General features: G+C 41.5%; 2 protein-coding genes across 2 annotated transcripts; both read left to right on the top strand.

Annotated features, from left to right (window-relative positions):
• The first annotated feature begins 902 nt into the window (after positions 1–902).
• Positions 903–2,532, top strand: LOC148103258 (nuclear factor 7, ovary-like). Its single transcript, XM_087839093.1, has 2 exons — positions 903–1,040; positions 1,142–2,532. The coding sequence occupies exon 2, from the start codon at positions 1,159–1,161 to the stop codon at positions 2,530–2,532; it is 1,374 nt and encodes a 457-aa protein (XP_087695219.1). The 5' UTR covers positions 903–1,040; positions 1,142–1,158.
• Positions 2,533–5,266: 2,734 nt separating this feature from the next.
• Positions 5,267–25,405, top strand: plod3 (procollagen-lysine, 2-oxoglutarate 5-dioxygenase 3). Its single transcript, XM_087831655.1, has 19 exons — positions 5,267–5,546; positions 10,184–10,275; positions 11,197–11,333; positions 13,964–14,127; positions 14,208–14,320; positions 14,646–14,709; positions 16,313–16,410; positions 17,203–17,298; positions 17,385–17,516; positions 17,796–17,917; positions 19,411–19,515; positions 20,315–20,440; positions 22,151–22,295; positions 22,417–22,530; positions 22,613–22,684; positions 22,814–22,918; positions 22,995–23,141; positions 24,012–24,137; positions 24,248–25,405. The coding sequence occupies exons 1-19, from the start codon at positions 5,462–5,464 to the stop codon at positions 24,401–24,403; spliced, it is 2,199 nt and encodes a 732-aa protein (XP_087687781.1). The 5' UTR covers positions 5,267–5,461; the 3' UTR covers positions 24,404–25,405.
• The last annotated feature ends 788 nt before the right edge of the window (positions 25,406–26,193 follow it).

Raw genomic sequence — 26,193 nt, 5'->3', positions numbered from 1 at the left:
CAGTGGCCTGATACTCATGTCCCATGACAGCGCTGCATCAAATTGTCTTTCTTTGCTTTGACTCTGTCTCCAACAAGAGGTGAAGCAGATGTTCTTACATTAATGGAATCACTAATACAACAGATCACCTGAAAATGAACAATGAATTTGCAGAAACAGACGTCTTTATTAATGACTTGTACTGATTCGTCTGTATTTCTGTCAGCTGAGCTCCGTTTCTGAAAGAAGAACTCGTCCATGTCACGTCTTTATGACACATCTGGCATGCAGAGAATCATGTTCATTTAGATTTTGCTGACATTTAAAATTCAGTTTTGCTTTTATTTTGAAACATTTTTATTTTATTCCAATATTTTTTTAGTCTGAGTACATCAAACTCGCTGATAGGACAGCGTTCTTTAAGACAGAGCTCTGCTGCTGATTGGACAGAAACCAAATAAGACAGTTTCTGTTCAGTTGGACATGTTTCAGACTGGAACCAGTCAAACTTGATTTCATTGCAAAGATATAATTTTCTCCATTCAGACAAAACATGTTCAGAGCTGCTTTTGCTGCACAGCTCATGTTGTGTTTGTTGTCCTCTCAGTCCCCCAGGTGGAGGTGGAGGAGGGGGCGGACATTACATTACATACATTACAACCTGAACAAGAACCAGAACAAAGTCTGAAATAAAAGCTGCCAAACAGCTGCACGACTGAGCCAAACTTTATTTTATAGAATTAACAAAAGGTTTCATGTTGTGACCTGTGAAGGTGAAAATGATGCAAAACCTGTTTAATAGCTTTTGACCTGAAGGCAGGATTGAAACACACCTCAGTCACAGGTGAAAAAGGAACATTTGTCTCCTCCCCTCACGTCACTCAAATGTGACAAACCAGGAAACAGGAAGTTCTTCGTCCTCAGTAAAGAGAGACGCACAGACGATCAGACTGAGTTCAGACCAAACTAGCAGCTTCCTCTGAGTGAGTCCAGCTACAGGAGAGAAAAGTGGAAAACTCCAACACTGCTGCTTCAAGCTGCTGACGCTCCACACACTGAATGTGAGTTTGAGCAAAAACACGACTCAAAGGAAGTTTCAGTGAAGGTGGTAGAGGAGGGAGGGGAGCCAGGACTGACTGTACTTCCTGTCTGCTGTTTTCAGCTTCACTCACAGACTCAATGGCTTCCAGATCAGAGGAGGATCTCTGCTGTCCGGTCTGTCGGGAGGTCTTCAGAGATCCTGTTATTCTGTCATGTAGCCACAGCTTCTGTAAAGACTGTCTGAAGAGATGGTGGAGAGAGAGACCAACACACGAGTGTCCAGTTTGTAAGAGAAGATCTTCAATGGAGAATCCACCTTTATGTCTGGCTTTAAAGAACCTGTGTGAGTCGTTCTTACAGGAGAGAGATCAGAGAGCTTCAGAGGCTCTCTGCAGTCTGCACTCTGAGAAACTCAAACTCTTCTGTCTGGACCATCAGCAGCCAGTGTGTGTCGTCTGCAGAGACTCAGAAAAACACACCAATCACAGATTCAGACCCATCGATGAAGCTGCACAACAACACAAGAAGGAACTTCAGGAAACTCTGGAGCCCTTAAAGAAGAAGTTAAAGGTTTGTGAAGAAGTTCAAGTGAAGTTTGATCACACAGCAGAACACATTAAGGTCCAGGCCCGACACACAGAGAGGCAGATTAAGGAGCAGTTTAAGAAGCTTCACCAGTTTCTAGCAGAGGAAGAGGAGGCCAGGCTGGCTGCACTGAGGGAGGAAGAGGAGCAGAAGAGTGGGATGATGAAGGAGAAGATGGAGGCTCTGAGCAGAGAGATAGCAGCTCTTTCAGACACAGTCAGAGCCACAGAGGAGGAGCTGAGAGCTGAAGACGTCTCATTCCTGCACAACTACAAGGCTGCAGTGGAAAGAGTCCAGCGCTGCCCCCTGCTGGATGATCCACAGCTGCCCTCAGGAGCTCTGATAGACCAGGCCAAACACCTGGGCAACCTGACCTTCAACATCTGGAACAACATGAAGGACGTGGTCTCCTACACTCCTCTCATTCTGGACCCAAACACTGTTCATCCAAACCTCATCCTGTCTGAAGATCTGACCAGTGTGAGAGGAGGAGAGAGGCAGCAGCTTCCTGATAATCCAGAGAGGTTTGATTCCTGCTCTGTCCTGGGCTCTGAGGGCTTTAACTCAGGGACTCACAGCTGGGATGTTGATGTTGGAGACAGTACAGTGTGGTTACTGGGTGTGTTAGCAGAGTCTGTGCAGAGGAAGGGAGACATACAGTCTGGATTATGGACAATAGGGTTCTGTAAAGGTAAATACTGCACACTCTCACCATCAGCTGCTCTCTCAGTCCAGAAGAAGCTCCAGAGGATCAGAGTGAATCTGGACTGGAACAGAGGAAAGCTGTCGTTCTCTGATCCTGATACTAACACACACATACACACCTTCACACACACTTTCACTCACAGGATGTTTCCATACATTTTAACTGATAAAGTGAAGGTGTGTCCGTTGAAGGTGTCAGTGTCAGTGCAGCAGATGAGTTGAGGATGATGATGTTTCTAATGTTGTTTCCTGTCAGTGAGTTGAAGCTGTTAAACTGCAGCTGTCCTCCTGCTGCCTCCTTAAACATATTGTTGAAACCACAATTAATTTTTGGCTTTCATTCACTTTATTCAAGCCAGTACTCGCTATAGGTCATGTTAAGTAAATAATCTCCTCACTGAATACAGACTTCAACTGATCATTGCCTTTTCCCTGTTAGATTCTTGTTTTCTAGTTTTTAAGACTTTGTGTTCGAGGATAAAACCAGGGTTGCTGCAGCTGAAAGAAAGAAAGCGGAAAGTTCGATTTAGGAATTTTAATGTCAGCTTTGTTCTTGTTAGGAACAAGCTAATAGCCAACTTGCTTGAATGTGAGCTGGATTTCTTTTTCCATAACACAAAGTTTGAAACACTTTGAAACTATTCCTTGTATTTCATGACATGTCTTCATTGTTGTTTTGAATGTGTTGCTGTATGGAATATGCAGTTTGTATGAGCAAAGTTAATATAGTTAATATATTTTAGTATTTGTATTTTTTTGTTAAACTTATTTTGTGTATTTAGTAATTTAATGAGTAAATTCATGGTTACGATTGAACTAAATTTCTTTTTATTGCATTATTGTTGGGTTGGTTAAGTAAAACCATGAACACACCTTAAAGGCCTTAAAGGCTTGGTTTATGTGGATTTATGCAAATGAGTATATGCGTTGCTCAAGGGGGGAGTGGGAGAGAAAAAAGTTAGTATAGCAGAGGCAAGATGCTGCAAGAGAGGAGGACAGAGCCACAGTTCTTGAGGATAACTTAGTCCTGATTACTCCTATAAGAAGATTTACAAGCTGTGGAATAAATTTTTGTTTATATCTTTTCACATCAGAGTCCTGTGGAAGTTTTTTCCCCTCTTCGCATGAACATACACAATTGAAGCGTGGGAAAACTGGTCTCATGGCCACACACAGTGGGAATGTAAAACAAGATGATGGTAATAGTTTTGTCCGGGTTCACTTTGCGTTGATCCACTGGTACTGCAGTATCCAGTCCCGAACGAGCAGCCATCAGACTGCTGAACACTTCATAGGCTGTATCCCAATTCAGGGTCTGCAGCCTTAAAGGCCGCATTTTAAGGCCGATTACGTCACAGCGACGCGACGAAGGCTGTCCCAATTCAAAGGCTGCTCGAAATGCGGCCCTCAAATGCGTCCTTCATTTCCCTGAATTTTAAGGCTGTGGCGGTGTAGACTTCGTGGCCCAACATATCCCACAATGCATAGCGCGGCAGTCGGTGTGGATAATTTTGCCGCAGACGGCAGAAGCGGAGCGGCCGAAGAGTAAACTGTGAAAAGTAAGTACTGAATATTATGTCACTTATTTATGTGCAAATGTTTAATAACGAAGAACATTAAAACATTCCTGTTGGCCACATGTCGGCAAAGTCATGTGACATTAGTGACGTTTGTACTAACTTGGTTTTAAAGCCTTTACTTTAAAATAAACGCTGTTCAATAGCTGAGCTTAATCAGAGGATGATCAAAGCTCATGTAGAAACAAACAAACAAATGAACAAAAGATTTTCTCCTTCATTTCTATCAAACAAAGCTGTATGAAACGTTTCCAGCTGTTAGTATCATGGTTGCTAGGCAACCTGGGCAGCGCGACAGAGGCTAGACCGTCCCATTTCACAAGCCTCGCACTTCCGGCCTTAGCAGTTTTTGAGTACGCGGCCCTTGAGGATCGTTGAGGCCGCAGACCCTGAATTGGGATACAGCCATCGACACCTCACCATCACTTACCACAGGGGTGTCAAACTCAAATACACAGTGGGCCAAAATTCAAAACTGGAACAAAGTCGCGGGCTAACATTAATATTTATTGAAATATATTTATTCCTCCAGATCTAAGAATGAATCTTTTCTTATGGACTCAAACACGTTTTGCTGAAAAACTGAATATGGAACAAGCAAAGCTTAATACTAAACAATATATATATTAGCTGTATAATACCAGCTCTGATAGTAATTTGGTATGGCTTCACGGGCCAAATGTAATTAGGCTAAATTTGGCCCGCGGGCCAGAGTTTGACACCTATGATCTAGAGTTTAGAACATCCCATACATCCACCCTCTAATAACGTATGCTTTTAGCTTACTAGATGGTAAATGTAGAATAAATGCTGGATTGCTGTATTTACAGAACAGTTATGTTTGCAGTCTCTTCCCCCAGTTATTTACTTTTATATTTTGAGTCAATTATTTGGGAGAAAGTGATTTTTTTTTTTAAAGTTTATTCATGCAGTGAATGCTATGTATGCTGAATGTCAGGAAAAGAACTCACAGTATTAATATTTCATTAGGAAAATGTTAATTGTTTCTTAAATAAATTATGTAAATAAATACTACATTATGAATACATTTTGGGTGTAATTATAATGATTAAACATCATTATAGATTTCATTGCAGATATGCGACTTTGAAGCTATATAAAACCCCTGCCGACGCACGCTCTCTCTCCGTTTTTCCATGTCCTCGCTATGTCTCTCCCTCTCCCTCCCTCCCCTGAAAGCCTCAGACGTGGCAAAGATTCACGTACTCCATATTTCACGAACTTTCTGTGGTTTAGCCCACCGAAAACCGAAGAGAAAAAAAGTTCCCATATGTCTGCCTCTTATTGGCTGGTGGATTTCCGACTATCTGTGCTGATTGGATACCAGCTCTGTCCGTCAAAGCTGTATCGCGCCATTTCTGTTCTCATTGGCTGGACAGCTTTTTGCGGTTTCTGTCGACTTTCTCTTAAAAGTCGGAAAAGGTGACGAGTATCGCGAGAGTCGAGTGCCGACTGAGCGGTGAACGTGAAGATAGCGGGCCGGGGAGAGAGGAGAAAGAGTGGACTAAAGCTACGGCCTACAGTCTGAACGGAGCCGTTTCCAAACATCCAATATGTCCTCCAGTTTTCTTCTCCGCCTGCTGTCTCTCGCCTTTTTCCAGGGCGCCGTGTGGACCGAACAGCGGAAGCTTTCTCCAGGTAAGACCGCTGTGCGGGGTCCCCTGGTCGGCCAGGCGGACCACCGTGACCCGCTGGAGCTGTGGAGCTCGGGGTGGGTTACGGAAAGGCTGCTCATCACGTCACAAACCTTTTCACTATTTCCAGAGTTTATTCCGTTATTAGCTGCTGGGTGAGTTTAGGAAGGACGTTTATTAACGATTAAAACCGTTAGCGCCACAGGACCGTTAGCAAACTTTAACAGGGGTTTGTGTTCATGTCAGAGCAAAATGTAAAATCACAAAAAGTCTCAATAATGACCCCAAATACTCACCAGAGGGGCTCACGGTGGACCTGCTCCCTTTATAACCGCATATACTCTTATTGTATCCCTACAGCTTATCCATGATTCCCTAAACTCTGGAAATCTTAATGCGCAACTTTGTTTCCGGGCTGTTTATTTCCATTTTTCCACGTATAATCTGCGGATACACAGCGTGGTTAACGTGTATCAGTTTAAACACAAAGGTACAAAGTGCTTCACATACTGGATGAAATCCCAACATTAAAGAAAGTTAGACATCCCCACAAACAGACACACATCCAGCAGTAACGATTACAAATCACTGATCAACCCACTCAATCGAGGTTTTACAGCCTCAAATGAGAGCTGGGACTTTTAAAATAGTCCCATCATTTTGATTTAATATTTTATAATCATATTAGAATAAAGAATTTTAGTTAACTGCATTTAAATAAGTAAAACATTTATTGTAAGTGGATTAAATTAGGTTTAAAAAGCCACTGTGGGAGCCCACAGCACGTTTTATGTAGCAGGATTAATGATTTCCATCATGAAATCTGATCTGTCTTTGTGAGGTTTGTTTGCTCTGCTGTGGTTTGTATTCATGTTTATATTACTTATGTGACGCGTTTTAAAGGGAGCAGAGTGAGACTGAGGATGAGATTTCCTTCTTGTTGTAAACCTTTTTTTAAAAGTTAACAGACACTCAGATAATAACATAAAAAATTAGATTTTTAAATATTTGACTGAAATCTGAAGCCATTTTCACTCATTCATGGGATCCAGTTTAAAGACGTCTTTTGCTTTATCCTGAGATGAATTCATTGATCAAATCAATAATCAGTTCACGGTTCTTCCTCCTTCAGGATCTTTGAGTTTGGCTGCTTGTTTGTAGTTGAGCCACAAACAGAAGTCCTGAGCACTGTCCTCATAGTTTTGGTCTTTTGATACAGAAAAGTGAATTATTTGCTTGCACTTTTATCCCAGTCCTGATGCTTATTCTTCAGAGGAACGCCAGGATCGTTATATTTTAGTAAAACACCTTTTTTGTGTATATAACGAAGCTGTTAAATTGTTAATAATAGATAATCAGCTGGTGTTTTAGCTCATCTGAAGGCTTCAGATATCTGAGCTCACAAGAAGTGTCTCAGTTTTTCTCAGGTTCTGTGGCTCAGCTGAAGACGTATTTCCCTAAAACATCTCAGACAAACACAGTGAAGTTAACCCCGAGAAGCTGTGAGTTTGTGAACCAGTGAGAACATCTGACTTAAACTCGCCTTCTTCCTCTTCCTCTGGGAGGTTGTTGTATATCTGAGCACTTCCTCCACGTTGTGCTCAGCGTCTCTGAAGCTGACTTGTGACACTGAGCATGGCGAGTTTCTATCGGCTGAACGTAACAGAGTTTGTGTTTCATCAGTTTTTATTTATTTTTTTACGTTTCTGTGACAGACTGTTATAGGAGTCATTTACAGTGTTGACTCTTCTTCATAACTCCTGCAGATCTCTGTGGCTCTTAGTTAACCACAGTTTGTGGGCTCCTGTTTGTCCACCTGCTTTTTAAGCGCTGACCATAGATTGTGGATCAGATTAAGATGTGTCCATGGGCCCAAGATGTTAATTTGGGGCTCTGTGTTGTCATGTCTTCTGACACGGTGCTCCCATCAGGCTGGAAAATGCTCCTGGCAGGTTGGAAGGTGGTTTTTAGTGTGGTCGGTCCTTAAAAAGCAGAACAGGGATCAGCTCAGAGCCCGGATGAGGCAGGTATGGATCTCCATCAGCTGGGGTTTGTACCACTGATGAAAATGAACCCAGCTGAAGTCTGTCAAATGTGGAACTGGTGTGAACCCCTCCAGTCGGTAGTAGGGCTGCCACAAACGATTATTTTGATAGTCGACTAATCAGATCATCATCCATTGGACGTACAGCTTATTGCACCAGCAGCATCTGCTCTTATATAGCTATCATTAGCTTACAGCTTTAAGTGTTTAAGGTATGTGCTAACTAAAAATAAAGACAAGATGATAGTTTATTAAATTTTAATGACATTTGCAGATTGTTTCGGTGAAGTTTAATAAACTCCTTGCTATCTAAAATATAACAGGACACCGGAGTATATTCTGGAGCATCTCACACTTCTGATAATCAGCTGTCTGCTTGACGTTTATTCAGCTGTGTAAAAACTATAACTTTAATCTCAGCCAAACCGATTTACTCAGGAACAAATAAAATACTAAAAAAAAGCCAAACAATAACATTTTAAGTTATCTAAGTGACTTATATATCATGTTTAACCTGAGTAGAGGAAAAAATGTCCAGATAGGCCTGCATGCTCTCATGTGTGAGGCTCTGAACGGTCCTGCTTGTTAACACTAGCACAGTGACATTATGCAAACATTATTTGGACAAACTTTAAATGTTTATGCTGATATAAACTTCCTGTGAAACGTTCCCTGCTGACCCCCCCACAATCAGCTGTAGTACCTTCATAGTATGAACTGCTTGTGTTTAAACTGCGCTGATACTGTGGAAATGTCCTGGACTTGTATAGCTAAGAAGGCTATGAAACGAGTAAAAAGTGCCACATTTGGGCCAATATTTCTTTGTACTTTGAGAGCCTGTAACTCTGAAAACACTCGGGTAGAAAGAAAATCCCCAGTGCTCGATGTTTAAGTGTCCTACTTGTCCTAAAAACATTTGATCAAAGCTGAGAAAGAATTCGAAACGTGTTTATGATGCTTGGATCTGTAGCATTCTCCACGGCTCCACATTACTGCCCACATCTCCAGCCTGGTCCCACAGATTCAAGTCAAGGAATGGAAAAAGGAAGTCTTTACATTTCTTACATTTTCATCATGCGTGTCAGGAACATATTCCCATGAGAGTCGGCAAACACACAAACACCTTTGTAAGAAGGAGCGAAACATGAATTCGGCTCGTATTTGGTTATGGAAATGATTCAGTGTAAACATGGAGGGAAGAGCCGGGCAGAGGTCACTTTATGAATCGTTTGTCAGGATGTGACTCGGCTTCTCTGGCGCACGTCTGCTTCTGTCGTTCATTCGTTAGGAAAGCAGCGCGATGAGGAAAGAGACAACAAACCCCACAGCTGTGCGAGTGCTGTCGGGGGTTGTTGTCCGACACTCGAGCCACAAACGGGAAGAAACCGTCCCACCATTCAGCCTCACATGAGGATTCACTCTTATTCCAGCTGCAGACTTCCACAGCTGGAACTTTCATTTATAGTTTCAGAGCTGATGTATTCAGTTTAAAGCTTGCAGAGGACGAATTTAGAAAAATTTAATTAAAAAAAAAAAGATATTTATCAGTTATTTAATAATTAATCCTGAATGAATTCTGGTAGCAGCTGGATTTTTGGGAGCTGGAGCTTCTCAGCAGCTGGGTGAGGCTGAGTTAACATCTGGACAGATACAATACAAAGATCTACAACGCCAAACACCCGCCATAAGATGGAGACTGAAATCCTTCCTTTTAGTTTGAGACCCATGCCCTTTGACCCCTAGGAATCTATTCAATTCCATTCAGATTTATTTATACAGCACAAAGGCATAACAACCTGCAATAATACAGTGAAAACCTCAACAGTCAGACTGTGAGGGAGCACTTGGCGACAGTGGGAAGGAAAAACTCCCTTTTCAAAAATCTAGAAGTTCTAAAGAATAACAATGATGGTTAAAAACAGGAGAATTTCCTTCCCTGTGCACTCGCACAGCTCAGCTGAACTCAAACACAACTACCCACGAGTGCTGCTGGTGGGAAGGGGAAGTCGTTATTTAATGACGTGTTGAAGAACCGTGACACTTGCTGGAAACTTCACAGTAAACTTTCGAGACACTTTGAATCAAACGCTGCCAAAAAAGGAGCGGAGGAGGAGGAGGAGGAGCTTTCCCATGTTTGGTTTGATGGTATCTGGACCAGCTGTTTGCACAGAGAGTGATGGAGCGATTTCTCGGGATATTTGAGGAGCTTTGTTGCACAGCTGAGCTGTTTTCTCGGCCCTGCAGTGAAAGTGTTGTCGCTCTCGCACGTTAAAACACGTCAGACCCTCAGGAGCGCAGCAGACCCTCTTCTCCTCCCCCATGCTGCTCCTCCCCTCTTTGACTTTCCCCGGAATTTCAGAGGAATTCTACTCCCAATTCCTAATAAAAAGCCTGCAGGGAAGCTCTGGCAGCTGCTGGTGTCTGCAAACAGGGCTGAGTGTTACCAGCAGCAGATCCTCCAAATATTCAAATATTTGCCAAAATGGATCTTTAGATATTTACGAGTTGTTCGTTATTGCGATGGCATAAAGAAAAACAAAAAACAAGAGTTCTCTGTTGATTTGATTCGTCGTGCTGATCACCTGATGTGTTTGCAGAAAACTTGCTGGTCATCACTGTGGCAACAGAGGAGACGGACGGCTTCCTGCGCTTCGTGAGGACCGCCCAAGAGTTCAACTACACTGTGAAGGTAACACACGCACAAGTTACATGCTGGGTAACTTTGTGTTAAAGAGTAACCTGTTACCTGGTGAGTAATCCATTACATCCCTGGCTGAGGTTACTGTGCTGCTGATGTCTGATGCACGGCTGCACAGCTGTCGCTCGCTGAAGTTTCCCAGCTTCCCTCCATGATACTTAGCTGCTCCACAGTTTGCACATTTCCAGTCTTATTTAGTGAGTTAGTTTGTCAGTGGAGGACCTAAAGATGTTTTCATACCTGTGGTGTTTAAATCGAACTCTAGACCTTTTGTCCGGTTCATTTCTGAACGCCGTAATTACACCACATCCTCCACACTGAAACCTTTTAAAGGAGGTGGTCTCAGGCTGGTTCCTAGCAAACTCCAGTCCATGCTTTACATTCTGGGTGCCATAGATTTGAGAATATCATTGAAGTTAAAGTAAATTCTTGGTGTTCAGTCTAGATCTCATCACCTCCTTCCTGTGTTTACCTTTGTTGCTCCACTCTGATGAGTTTGCTTGGATTTTTTTCTGTGTTCAAACTGCACGTGTGGAAACGGCCTCACAGCTGAAGTGCTTCAGTCACATCTTGATTGTTGGTAATCTGCAGAGACTAAAGACTAATGTGTCGTTGTCCAAGTGGTCGGTACCTGAAACAGCTCAGAGCCTCTAACTTGTGGTTTTCGCTCGCTTCGTGAATGAGCCGATTGTTCCTGAATGCAGGGAGGACCTGTCGGGCCACACAGTGCCGCTCTGACTGCAGTAAAACGTCTTTGTTTAAGGTGCAGGAACAACTCCAGCAGAGAAAAATAAAACTGTTTTTTTGTGCTGCAGATCCTTTAGAAACACTTTCAGTGATCACATGAGCAGATCAGCTGTCAGAGGATTTATTGGATACAAACGAGTTTAATGATGTGATGGTGGTGTACAGGTCCTGGGTCTGGGCGAGGAGTGGAAGGGAGGCGACGTCGCTCGGACGGTGGGTGGAGGTCAGAAGGTGAGATGGTTGAAGAAGGAGGTGCAGAAACACTCGGAGAAGACGGAGCTCGTCATCATGTTTGTGGACAGGTAAACTGTGTGTGTGTGTCATATACTTTGTCTTTTCACAGCTCTACTCCTCCTTTTTATCTTGTCCGTCTCAGTTTTCGCTGCTTTTGTCTTTACTTTGTCTTTCTGACCTACTTTGACACACACGAGGACAAAGCTTTTCCCACAGAAATGAAGGATGTGAATTTTCGTATTGTTCGATCAGCAGATAAACAGTGAAATTAGAGCTCAGGCACCACCTGTGACCTGTGCAGGGATTTCACTGGTTCTGAGCTCCAGTGTTGTTACTGTTAACTAAAGCTAAAGTTCAGACCAGTCCAGAAATACAAACCCAGTCACGGAGGCCTGGGGAAGGATGGGTGACCACTGGTTGTTAGGGGAAAATGTTTGGTGACAAGTTAGCAGATGAGTGCTGGATAAACCATGAAGATGGAAGAAGCACACGGTGCTGCACTGAAAGCTTCCTTTTTTGCTTTAGTCTTTAATAGATTGCCACGGTCTCCTGTAGTTTACATAAAAGACAACTTGCATGTAAAGACTCATCGACTACTCGCGACATGGCAGAAAAACCACACAATGGATAACTTTTGCCTTCAAAGTAAAACTTGCGACTAGGGCTGTTCGATATGACCAAAATCTCATCCCGATATTAAAACATCTATCGTCCAATAATATAAATATATAAAGATATAAATCACAAAAATGTAACATTAATGTAAATTCTGTGAATCTCGGGCAGCTCGACTTGTGTGAAGTGTAGCTGGAGTCGAGTGTTTTAACCGATGCATGAAACGATACATTTTTAGACATAAGTTGTAACGGCGCCGTTTTCTTTGTGAGTATTTATTACACGGCGTGCTGCGGGGAAAAGCCTGTTCTAACGTTTGAGTCTAAGGTTTATTTTTTAGCACCTGGCGGCTCTTTTTTAATTCTCATCCTAAATAATCTGCTCTTTCACGTGATTCAGTTTATTTTGAAAAGCCTCAACAGGATCTTGAGCTTTACTGTGAAAGGTTTATGTGGAACATAAACAAGCGGACACGCGCTGCTGTTACTGTCGTTGTTGCTAACGACAACGCATAAAAACAGGCGCTTGTCCGTCAGTAGTGTGGTTATATTAAATATAAGAGAAAGAGAGAACTTTAAGAAATTAATAATAACATTAATATAGCCACTACAGTGACCATCAAAATGATGAAAAAATTGTCGTAAACAGTTTATTTTGTGACACCACGAAACAAACGTAAAATGAAACGATGGACGTTTTTATATCGTCATCCGATATATATGTTATATCGAACAGCCCTACTTGCGACTTTAAAATGTATTGGCTGCAGTAGTAAATGTAAACTTTTACTTTGAAGGTAAGGTTCGGTCGACCTTTTTCAAGTTTCACTGTCACATGGTGGTAAATTAGTAAGCGTTTGCAGACAGGTCATCTTTCATGACAATCTTCTTGCAACCAAAGCAGTCACAGGTTTAAACACACACATTTAAACCCAGTGGGAGTTTCCCCCCACAGAGGGATAAAAGATGATCCGCTACCTAATCACATGTGCCAACGCGTGAAAACGTGTGTAGGTCATTGTGAAACCTGGCCCCACCTTATCATGTGATTTCCTGAGGTCAGATGGCCCAGGATGTGAGTGGGCGTTAAGGCGTCTGGGAAGGGATCTCAAAACTGGATTATAGATGGCAGAGAGTTGGTGTCGTAAACCACCGCCTCTGTTCAAAGATGGTCGCTCACAGTGGATGTAAATGGCTTCTTTGGCCTCCCACTAGGTTTATATCTGGGACTCTCCACCATTTGACCGTAGAACTGAAGAAGCTTCTCGGATGAGAGGTGAAACGTCTTCAAGTAACTTAAAGAAGTCCAGACGCTTTTCTTTCCAAGCTCCTTTGACTATGATGACCTGGATGACTGAGAACCTTCACAGACTTCAGCCAATCCCTCTTATTCTGCCAAGAGAAGCCAGGTGTAATCAATCATGATCTCTAACAGGAAGTATATATGCTTGTGAATGAGTGAATGCATATATTTGACCCTTAGAGAGAAAAGGTTAGAGAAAATCCAAAATACAGTAAATTCAAACTCAATTGAGTTTCTTTTGGTAATGTCTGATGTGTTTGCTGTGCAATCCTTCCACCCTGAAAAAGCCAGGGACAGTTCAAATAAATCATCGAAAGTCCAAAATCGCCATGAATTCTGTATTTAAACCTCTGACCACAACTGTAAAACTCCCATTTCCTCCAGTATAACCCAGTTGTGGAACGTCACAGAGACGAGGGGATCATCTGGTAGAGGAGACCACAGCAGGAGCAGGAGACCCCTCTGTGTCCTGTTTTAGGTTTTAATGAACACCTTAAACTCTGTACTGGAGCTGCTGCAGGCAGTCATTACTAAAGTTTAGTGTTGCGAATGAGCCACACTCGACTGGAGGTCTGCAGCTCACACTGAACTCTTACTGTAATTTCTTCCATTTATCGCCCTTTAAATGTTTTATTTTGTCCTGTTTACATGGAAGCTGACGTGGCTCTCACTCTTTCCAGCCACTGCTCAGTGTTCAGTCCTCTGATTGTTTCTGTCTGCGTATCCCACACATTCAAACTGTTGCTAACAGTAACAGCCCCCTCTTTCTCTCTCCACGCAGTTACGATGTGATCTTTGCATCGAGTCCTGAGGAGCTGCTGTCCAAGTTTTCCCGCATGGGTCACAAAGTGATTTTCTCAGCTGAGGGTTTCTGCTGGCCTGACCAGCGCCTGGCCTCCAAATACCCCGAGGTGCGTACTGGGAAACGCTACCTGAACTCAGGAGGTAAGGAGCTCACTGCTACTTCTTTAAAATACTATAAAAAGTTTAAAGCAGTGAGTAACACACGACGTCTTGCTCTTCAGGGTTCATCGGCTACGCTCCAGAGATCAGTGCAATTGTCCAGCAGTGGAAGTACAAAGACAGCGATGACGACCAGCTTTTCTACACCAGGATGTACCTGGACAAGACGCACAGGGTACAAACAACTTCACAAACATCAAAAAACAAAAGTAACCCACAGTTTTAAAGCTACTGTTAGACTTTTACCTCCTCAATTAATACTAGAATAAGTACCTCAGGTCAAAGGTCTTTGACGTTGCAGACAGAACAAGTTAATCTGTACTGCTGGGTAAAAAACTGTTTCCAATGTTTTGAACATATTCTTAGAAAACTAGGCCAGCAGTGATTTCAGAGAAGAAGAGTTTTTGAGTCTCAGATATTCGCCCAGCTTGTCATGTCTGAATTCATCTGTAAAAGTCTAAATCTTGACAAAGCTGCTCTGTTTGTTATCGTCACATCAGACCAAGTTTAACATGACCCTGGATCATCGATCCCGGATCTTCCAAAACCTGAACGGCGCTGTTGGTAAGAAACACAAACTTGAATCTGTCCAGCATCTTTTCTGGCTCACGTGAGAGCTCAGTTTACTGTTTCACATGTAGCAGTCTGTGTCTCCATCCACCTGTAAGAGGCTGCACTCCTGTTAATGCAACTCTAAGCCTGTTGTTATGAGGGGGGAGATTAGCTACAGAGACCAAAACAGCTTTTTGTATCAGGCTGTAAACATGTTTGTTTCAGTCTATGGGGAATGACTCACTTTTACAAGCGTACAGTTTAAACCTGAGTAAAACGTAGAGGATCGATAATAGAGCCTGTGAAGCTCCACCATTTGTAAGGAAACATTCATTCTGGTTTTTGTTGCTCTCTACTGGTTACGTCATCCTGAAAACCTCTGATTTGAATGTGAAATACTTCAATTCAGATATTAAAAGGTTTATTATACATGTGTGTTCATGCCTTTCTGACATAAATCAAATCAAATCAAAATTTATTTATGTAGCACATATTAAAACAACAGTGTTGACCATAGTGCTTCACAGTCAGTAAAAGCATGAGACAATTAAAACAAACAATAAAAGAGGACAACAAACAATAGGTAACAACACAACAAGCTGGACCAGCCAACTAGACAGAATCAAAAGCCAAAGTAAAAAAATAAGTTTTAAGACGTGATTTAAAAGACTGGATCGACTCGGCAGTACGAATATGAACAGGGAGGTTATTCCAGAGTCCGGGTGCCACGGATGCAAAGGCCCGGTCACCTCTCGACTTCGTTCGAGTCCTAGGTTGTGCTAGGAGCCTGTGATTGGACGATCTAAGTGCTCTGTTGGGATTGTATGAGTGGAGTAGTTCAGAGAGATAGCTGGGCGCTAAATTATTCAGAATATTAAAATCTATACGATATTTAACAGGGAGCCAATGTAGTTTGGCTAAAATTGGAGTTATGTGTTCATGGATTCTCGTACCTGTTAAAAGACGCGCAGCTGCATTTTGAATTAACTGAAGCCGGTAAAGAGAAGAGTGTTGGAGGCCCGAGTAGAGGGAGTTACAGTCGTCCAGTCTGGATGTAATAAATGTGTGGATAAGATTTTCAAGGTCCTTTAAAGGAAGGAACGGCTTTGCTTTGGAAATCTGACGCAACTGGTAAAAGCTGTTTTTTACCACAGTGGAGATCTCAAGTTTAAAAGAGCCATCCAGGAACACTCCGAGGTTTCTTACAGTGGGCGAGAGGGCCAAGGGCATCAGCTAACTGGTGTAGCGGAGTGTGACTACCAAAGACGATGATTTCGGTCTTATTCTTGTTCAATGTAAGAAAATTATGTGATAACCAAATTTTAACGTCATGCAAACAGTTGAACAGAGGTTGCAAAGAAGCAGACACATCGGATTTCAAAGGTGAATAAATCTGTGCAACTTTTTCAACGTGCTGTTACTGTACTCAGGCTCTTATGAGGATTATCTTTGGTCCTGACTGATTCTGGTGCATCATGTTTGTTTCTACGGTAAAGTTGGACATTTTAACACGGGAGCTTATGAGGACTGACTTCCCACTGGAGCCTCAAGTGGACATTTGAGGAACTGCCATTTCTTATTGAGCAGAAACACTTACACTGAATCTCCTCTCTAGATGAGGTCGTCTTGAAATTCGAGAGGGCAAAGGTCAGAGCAAGGAATGTCGCCTACGACACGCTTCCTGTTGTTATCCATGGCAACGGACCCACCAAGGTAACACGACAATGTGATGGTAAAACCAGAGCACAGACCGATTTTGTGATCAGGAGTCAAGTGTGACGTGTTAAACTGGGCAGACACTGATTTCTTTCAGTCGCATTCAGCTCCTGCTCAAACTGTACGATTGACTCGCAGGGGTTAGAAGTTCATAGGTCACGAGGGTCTCACACTGTGCGTCCCTAAAATGAAGGTTATAACAGAAAATCTGTCTTTCACTCACACAGACACACCACCACCATCAACTTTGCTAAATTACTAATGAAAAACATGATCAGCTGTGATTGAGCAGCAATGTAAATCCAACTATTTTCACGGTTGTTGTGGTCGTGATAATTTGGTGAGGCCACATCGAAAAGGCTCGGATGAGCTTTCCAAAGTTCATCCATCGCTTGTGTCCAGATCACACACTGCACTGCTGCTCCGTCATTTTCACTGACATCTATGTGTTTGCGCGTGTGCAGTGTGAGAAACTGCGGTGACAGCCTCACGACCAAGCGATTGATGATCGGGAGCTGGTCGTGAGGTGTTAATCGCTTCTCGTTACCCCACGTATACACGATGCACGACACACGATGAAGGCCAAACTTGGGCCGATCCCCAAAACGGTCGCACGGCTGAAATATCGGCTCAAAATGGGCCAAAAATCGCACAGTGTGGGCCCAGCGTTAGAGTAAACCACTGTGTTGCTGTTTAAAACTGAAGAAGACTCTTTGATCTTCTCACACTTGAAGCTGTTCCTGCCTGTCATTAAAAATCTGATTATCAAACATCTGCTCGTCTCTGCAGCTGCAGCTGAACTACCTCGGTAACTACGTCCCCACGGTATGGACCTATGAAACCGGCTGTGGGATTTGCGACGACGACCTGCTCTTCTTCAGTGAGGTGCCTGCACCACTCTGTGGAGGACATAATGAGGAGAACGTTTCCCTGTCAGTGTTTGAACTCCACGTGTGCGTTTGTGTGTTCAGGACGAACAGATGCCGCTGGTCTACGTCGCTGTTTTCATCGAACACGCAACTCCCTTCATGGAGGAGTTCCTGGAGCGCCTGTCCACTCTGAACTACCCAAAAACGAGGATTCGCCTCTTCATCCACAACAACGTACGATGCACACTCACAGAGTTCCAGTTTCACTGCTCTCACTGGAACATCAGAGAGAAAAGATTCACAATTAAAGAGTTGGAATTGTCTCCGTGGAATTCACCGAGAGATTTTAGGCAACTTTGACAGAAGGAAAAGGTTCCTAACAGTGGCTCCAGCAGCCTTCAGCTGTGAAAAATGTTTTGCCTGTTCACTAAATTTAGAGCCAAAGTTTTTGCAGCATACAGAACTTCCTTCCTGTGTTTGTGCTTTCTGACCTGTTGTGTCCCCGTACTGCAGGTCGTGTACCACGAGCGTCACATCCAGAAGTTCTGGGAGCGTCACAGGTCTCTGTTCCCAAACGCCCGGGTAGTCGGACCAGAGGAGAACCTGAAGGAGGACGAAGCCAGAACCATGGCTGTGTGAGTGCACAACCTCCAAGGACATTATAAAAACTTTAAAACAGTAAAATATATAAAGACATATATGACACCAAAACGAAATGTAGGTTTCAAAGATGTCAACACTGTCAGCAAAATTGGTCTCAAATATTTACAAATATTTAACTATTTACATTTTTAGTACCAACCTTTATTTATTTTTTTAAAATAAGGCAGAAATAAACAGTAGTTTTCCTTCTGTGGTTTTATTTGAATTTATGTGCAGCTCATCAACTGCATGTTACAGAACTTTGCCAACATATAAATGAAATAAAAGTGAGCAATTAATTCATCTGAAACAAAAGTTCAAATTTAGGAAAATCCAAAAGATACGATAAAACCTAAATCCCCAAATAAGCACCTGCAAGAGGCAGAGAATAAATCCTGAGGACAAATTTACTCTACAGGTGGAAACAATCAGGGAATCGGGAGGAAGACAAAGACAGGAAATAAAAGGACAAAAGACACGCAAAGATCAGGAAAATAAAGGTAGACACTAGAGGTGGGAATCACCACACATCCTACGATACGATATTATTGCAATTTTTTAAAATATTTTGCGATATTCAGATTCTGTACATAAAGGTAAACTTTATCAATCATCATTTTCTCTAATATCAAAGTCTCACACTCAGTCTTTCTCTCATTTCAGTTTTATTGTTGACAAACTGAACGGTTTGTATTACAGTCTAGTCCAACTTAACTGAACAACCATCTGGTACAATTATAGCTATTCTGAACTATGCAGTTTATGAAAACTATGCAGCCCCTTCAGCAACTGAAGAATTTGAAAGTAAATTAAAACAAAATATAATTTTACATTAAATAAAAAAGTTTTAAACTTAATTAAAATAAAACATGTCTTAAATTAAAATAAGTAAACTGTCATGTTTATTGCTGCCATAAAACAAGTTCAACACATTTGGACAGTGAAGGAATGTCAGGATTCTTGCTCAGAAAAAGGATCAACATGCTCTGAAGTCAGAGCACAAAAACCTTTTTGTAACAAAATATCGATTTCTGCTGTCCCTGTATCGATACATTATTAGCAAACAAAATATCACCATGCTACACAGTATCCATTTTTTTCCCCCACCCCTAGTAGACATATTGATGAGACAGAGAAACATAAAAACATGGAAAAACAACCAGGAATTGAACAGTTCTCACTGCTGTATACAACCTTGAATCTCTTTCTTTCCTTGCATTAGCAACCAGGACTTGGCAGGAACCTAAAAGCAGGACATTTAAAGACGGAAATGAGGCAGAACAAAACACTTAAATTGCTCTGTGAAGCATATTTATAAACCAGGAAGTTAAATCTGTTTAATGAGGAGCGTATTTAGAACAATTACATTAAAAAAAAGATCAGATTCCTTCTGTAGTAAGATAAAAAATCAGTCTGACCATCACCTTTATGGAAACTAAATACGAAGGTAATGAACCCTCCTGGCTGTTTGTTTGTTTGACTGCAGCGAGGTGTGTAAGAAGGATCCAGAGTGCGACTACTACTTCAGCATCGACTCCGATGTGGCTTTGACAAACCCCGACATCCTGAGGATCCTGATAGAGGAGAACAAGTACGTAGAAGCTCTGTTTACACCGTCAGTAAAACCCTGAGTGTATCCTGGATGAGACTCTCAAAAACTAAAACAAAACACTACAAAAAATGTCGCATATTTGTTGATAAGTTTTTAAAAACTGATGCCAAATATTTAAATGCTTTAGGCCAACGAGGGTTTCGTTGTGATTAAACTTATGATCAGGACTTTTTCATGGTGACTGATCCAGGATTGATCATTTCAGATTTTCTTTTTCGTGACGTTTGGTTCATTTTTGTATTTTCCTCCTGGCCTATGATGGTATTTGTGTCCAGACTATCACTCCAAGGTCAAATTCAGCTTTCCTGAACAGCTCTGACACTAACCAAGAGCTCAGGCCACATTTTGCCTCAACTTTCAACCCCAAATCAAGATACTATCCCAAGCTCTAATACAGATCTTTTCCAGCTTAGACATTAACCCCCAAAGCTCAGTCCAGACTCTGTGCCAAGGCACCATCTAGACCCTAATAGCATAGAGGGTGTACTAGACGATAACCATTAGTGTAAACCCAAGGTTCAGTTCAGCCTGTCTGGAGTTTAATGGAGGCCTGAATGTTAACACTGATTATTCTACTGGAGCCAAATAGTTTTGACTATTTTGAGCTCTCACTGTTTGATTTTAAAAAGGCTTCAGACTAAAGGAACCTGCGTCACTCTTCTATTTTAATACTCTCAGACTACTTTCTGCTACTTCTTTCCAGATATTAGGCCCTACGTGTAAACACCTCAGTATTCAGGCTTTATGTTAAATTCTGTTGGTTTTTATTTTAATGCAGGTCTGTCATAGCACCCATGCTGTCCAAACACGGAAAGCTGTGGAGTAACTTCTGGGGCGCTCTGAGCCCTGAAGGATACTACTCCAGATCTGAAGATTACATTGAGATCGTCCAGGGCAAGAGGGTGTAAGTAACACACAGAAACTGGTTAATGCTGCCTATTGTGACCCAGTAAACTGTCACAAAAGAGATAATTTAAAGTTTAAATAAAGGTTAAATGAACGAAACAGAAGCACAAACCCACCTATAGCTGTTTATCCATTTCTAAATTTTAAGGTAATAAAAAAATGGGTCAAACTGATTCAGTGATTTTGTTTTAGATTGTGCGGTTTGTGTCTTAAATTTTCCATTATTTAGTGAATAGATATGTCGTAATGAAAATAATAATAATAATAATAATAATAATAATAATGATGTATATTCAAAAAGTATATGTTGCAGTTTTCCTGGTGTGTTCGGATTTTTATTCTAAAAAATATGAGAGACTCTACATATGTTTTTAGTTTTCTCATTGAACGAATGAGCCCTCATTTGAAAGAGAGTGATTTCTAGTATTCAGGTGACTGTTTAACATCCGGTTAAACCAAAACCAACCTTAGATGTGTTTCCCATTAAAGAAAAAAAGTGATTCTTCTTCCTACTTTCAGCTGATCTCTCGCTCTTGAGATTTTGCTTTGGCTATTATTTTGGGGTCACTGGTGTTTCAGTTTCTTTAAAGCCGGTCGGAGCAGCACGCTCTGTTTTGTGTAACTACTTTTAAATCCCGGTAGCTCTGCAACCACGTGAGCTAGCGCAATAATTTTTTTTGCATATGAAACCGGAGGAGTTGTACTTACATCTTATGCCATGAGCTTGTCCTCGGTCACAGTTTCCTTCCACATATAGCTTTGCAAAAACTGCATAAAAAGCACTTGCAGCAACAAAAACATAATATTCCAGAAACACGCTTTGCTGATCCGATCAGCTGTTCATAACACTTCCTACATTGGAGTAGACGTCGGCACGAACTATCGTATGTCCGCCATGACCTGCCCGAAACCAGAAGTGACGTCATTTTGCGGAAATGTAGTTTTTTTTACCACCCGTATAGGCCTCATGAGCCTATACTGGTGTTTTTAAAAGTTATCTTTGACTTTATGACTTTCTGTGTGGTTTCTGGGATGCTTAGGACTCATATTGCACTGCTGGAAATAGTTTATTTTGATGCATATGCTGCTTTTTTGCAAATTTGCATTATAATATTTATTTTCGTTTTTCCTGCAGTATATAAAAATTGGTGTATTTCAAAAATAAAACTATGAAGACACTCAAAATAAATTTCCTGTGGTGGGAAACTATTGTGCAACTTTTTTGTATTTACAGTTTTGAGGGATAAGCCTCTTAAATTTCTCTAACTAGAAATATATGTTAAAAAACAAAAACGATTTTCAATTTTTTTGTAGTTTATTGCACTTTTTTGCAATTAATGTAATTACTATGCACTTAATGCAGACATATTATTAAAATTTAGGCTATAATGGTTGTATTGATGTATAGAAACTTGAAATGCTCCCAAAAATGGCTCCACAGCATGTAAACATATAATATAAGCTTTGGCGGACTTGGTTCTATGGTAGGTCTTAAAGGGTTAATCCCTGTGCCAGATTCTATAGCATAGATAACCAAATGTGGGATTCAAACAGGCAAAAATGGCAAAAAAAAAAAGCATTTGGCAGATTAGAAAAAGTCCAGAAAGTTAGCAAGTGCAACTAAAGATGAATCCATAAGACTTAAGAACCAGCACCAAACTCTGAGACGTCCTGTCTGTAAAATAACTCTCTGCCTGTGTTTGTGCAGAGGTCTGTGGAATGTGCCGTACATCACTCAGGTCTACCTAATCAAAGGCAGCGTGCTGCGGACTAAACTGTTCCAGGTGAGCCTGTATATGGATGAAGGGGGCATGGACGCTGACATGGTGTTCTGCAGGAGCATCCGAGACCAGGTAACACAAACGTTCTTTAACTGTAAGCACAGTCAGAGTGGATTACAAAAAAGCTCTTTTGTAAGCAGCAATGATGTTGTTTCATTGAACTTTATACAAACAAAACTAAATATGTCCACAGGGAGTCTTCATGTATGTGTCCAACCGTGACGAATTCGGCCGTTTGGTGGCCTCGTCCAATTACAACACGTCCAGGCTCCACCCAGACATGTGGCAGATCTTCGACAACCCTGTGGTCAGGAAAATATACTTGAACACTCAAATTAGATGATGTGGGTAAAGCTGAAACAACTCAGACTGTCGGTCTGTATTTGCAGGACTGGAAGGAGAAGTATGTCCACGAAAACTACTCCAAGATCTTTGAAGATGAGAAGACTTATGTAGAGCAGGTAATAAAGTGAGGAAGGGGAATCGGGAACCAGAGGCAAAAAAACACCACAACATGTAGAGTGTTTTCAGATTATTATTAATGATTGTTACAGAATCATCTTGGGTTTAATAATCTCTCTGTATTTCAGCCCTGCCCAGATGTTTACTGGTTTCCAGCTTTCTCAGAGAAAATGTGTGACCATATGGTAGAAACCATGGAAGACTGTGGCGAGTGGTCTGGTGGAACGCACAAGGTAAACACTTATTCTAACATTCACACAAGAGCAGAAGTACTAAGATTTAACAGTTTTGTGTTTTCTGTGTTTCTAGGATGAGCGTCTGGCTGGCGGTTATGAAAATGTCCCAACTGTGGATATCCACATGAACCAGATCGGCTTTGAGAAGGAGTGGCTCAAGTTCCTCAAAGATTATATTTCCCCCGTCACTGAGAAACTCTATCCTGGCTACTACCCCAGGGTACGGTAAAAGCCTAACCCCAGTCTCACGTTCAGACTCCCTACTCCACCAAGGAGTTCAATCCACAACCTCCCTCACGGGAGAGCCCAGAGCTTACTCCAAAGTATAGTTTACACTCTAACCTAAGGGTTCAATTCAAGACTTTGTGCCAAGGTATTGCTCAGGAGATCCTAATCCCACAGTACAGTTTAGACCCTCTGAGTCCACACTTTAGCCTAAAGTGCAGTTTAGATCCAAATCTTAGTTTTCAGTGTAGAGTCTTTGCCAAAGTGCCATCAATACCCTAACTCCCACCTAAATATACAGACCAAACCCTAGGTTTAGACTCCATACCAAGGTACTGTCAAGACCCTTACGCTAACATACAGACCAGACGTTAACCAGAGGGTCGGGTCCAGACTCAACATTAAGGTTAGAGTCACCCCATGGGTTGAGGTACTGTCCACACATAACCATAATGTTCAAGTTCCAGATACGTTTATCATTCAGAGCCTTCCTCTGAGGTAGGGTGCATATCCTGAACACAAGGTGCCGTCCAAATTCTACATCAGAATAACTCCTCACCGCCCTCAGAGGTTCTCTCAAGACCTTACCCAAAGTTCAGCCCAGAAATATCTCATGATCTCAGACCGATGCTTACCTCAAAATTAATCCCAGATATTGATCCACTACAAAGGTTTTGACAGTTCAGGCATTGCAGAAAAAATAGTCTTCATGTACAAATTCACAATGCTAAGGAGCTATACATTAATCATGTTGTTCTTTAGAAAGTTTCCGAGTCAGATTTTTATCTGATGTTGGGAACATTGTTGTGTTTGTGCCGTCTTTTGTTAATCCTCTTAAAAATGATCTGGCACTGTCTACATGCAGGCTCAAGCCATTATGAACTTTGTGGTGCGTTACCGTCCAGACGAGCAACCATTATTGCGGCCACATCATGACTCCTCCACCTTCACTATCAACATCGCCCTGAACAGGAAGGACATTGACTACGAGGTAACACAGCCTGCTGATCTAAAGATGAATAAACAAGAAGCCAAAGAACTATCCTGAATAACTTCCCTAAAGCTCTGCCTTTCTTAATGCAACATGTTTACTTGTGTCAGGGTGGAGGTTGCAGGTTCCTGCGGTACGACTGTAAGGTGGAGTCTCCTAGGAAGGGCTGGTCCTTCATGCACCCAGGTCGACTGACGCACTACCACGAAGGCCTGCGCGTCACCAAAGGGACCAGATACATCATGGTGTCTTTTGTCGACCCCTAAACAAACAGAGCGTGTGCATAAAAGGCTGCTGGTGTGTCTGTGTGAGCAGAAGATTAGCCAACCTCATCATCATATTCATAATGGAGGAAAAGACGTGATGACCTTGAATGCATCATGTTATTATTTCACTGTGTCCTTATTTCAGGTGTACATAAGATTTGACTTATCATTGTTGACATTTCAGAGTTTCCTGTTTTTTACCTTATTTTCTTCCTAACATTAGTGAAGCAAATAAAAACGGGTGTTGAAGGCATCGCTGTCGGACATTTCAAAATAAGAGTCTCGTGCTTAAATTCAGTTGTCACCGTGCTGCCTTACGTTTAAACGTGAACTAAATCTATGCAAGCAAAACACTCCAAGTTGTTTCAACAATCAGCTGTTACACTCCAAACTCTAAAAGATTAATGCCACCTGTTGTGCCAAGTAGAGGGTGTTACCAGTATTAGTGATGTGCTCGAGGGTGAAGCCACCTCAAAGACAAGTCGGCTGGATTTGAGCATCAATATTCTAGACGTGCAAATCCTCAATATCAGTTAATATGATAGATGGGTATAAAGATGCTTTAAAGAAAACCGTGTGAATGATGTGCCAAGAAGTCTATATGTTTGGTAAAAGTCTGTAAAAACAAGATTTAAGCAAGTGGAACTCCACTTTGACGAATCTTTAGACTCTTACTTTGTAAACTCTAAAGGCCTTTTATGTATTTGTTTTATTCTTTGTTTATTCTTGTTTTTAAAATTTACATTTCCTCCTTAGGTTTCCATGGGGTAGTCATCATTAGGGTGTGAAGCGCTGCCTCCTCTTGCAGGATTATGTCTTTATTTAAAAAATGCTGTGATGGTTTCTAGTCTGTTTGAGGTGCAGTGTTTCCACCCAGCCTCTGGTTTTCTTCTATACGTGCCTGTTTATCAAAAGTCTCTGGCTTTGTAAAAACTGCATTAAATTATTTGTTGATGACTGACTGAATAAAGTTTTGAGATTTTAATAAAAAAAGACCTGTCACATCAGTTTAAGTAGTCCTTTTTTGGGGCTCTCAAACTGTCAAGAAAACTCTGATTTTTACTCTAGTATTTATCTTTTTACTTTAAGAATATTCTTATTTACTTTTGCGAGTTAGTGCTGGTAGCACTAACTCGCAAAAGTAAATAAGAATATTGTCTCTGGAGTCAAAATAAAGAATTTAAATACAGGTGTAGCCAAGGTGATGTTACCTATAGCTTTGAAGCCTTGATTTTAGTGCTTTTGCCACCACTATATTATTTTTTTTCTAATTGCATCACACAGACACATTCTGTTGAGTAGCATCCAAAAGAAAAAAACTATTTCACTCACAAACCTGGAGAATAAATTTCTTGGACATCGTGTCAATTGATTGCATAGGAGCCGTATTGTTGGTAAGAAAATTTCACTAAAAGTGGTGCAAAACTGTCAGTCAGGGGTTGCAGTTAGATGCAGTGGAGTCTAACAGACATCAAACCTTAAAATCCTAACCCCTGAAAGCGTACGTTCACTCAGTGCTGATTGGTGGACCTCTGGTCCACGGAAGCAGCAAAAGAAATCTTTGAAATGGACATTTTAATTGAAGACAGCATTTTGATTCAAAGGATTGCACACAGTACATTTACCCCAGCATTTTAAACCTTGATGTCTAATATGAATAATACAACTTTTAAAGATCATATATATGTGACAGCAAGTGGAATCTACCAATCAGTATTGGGAAAAAACTGGTCAAGAGAGAAAAAGTTCAAGAACTGCTCTTTAGACGCTAACAGCTGAGCTATATCCAC

The sequence above is a fragment of the Neolamprologus brichardi genome, chromosome 3 (assembly GCF_056152115.1).
Source record: "Neolamprologus brichardi isolate AB-2024 chromosome 3, ASM5615211v1, whole genome shotgun sequence".
NCBI lineage: Eukaryota > Metazoa > Chordata > Actinopteri > Cichliformes > Cichlidae > Neolamprologus > Neolamprologus brichardi.
This window is presented reverse-complemented; position numbering and strand designations above follow the sequence as displayed.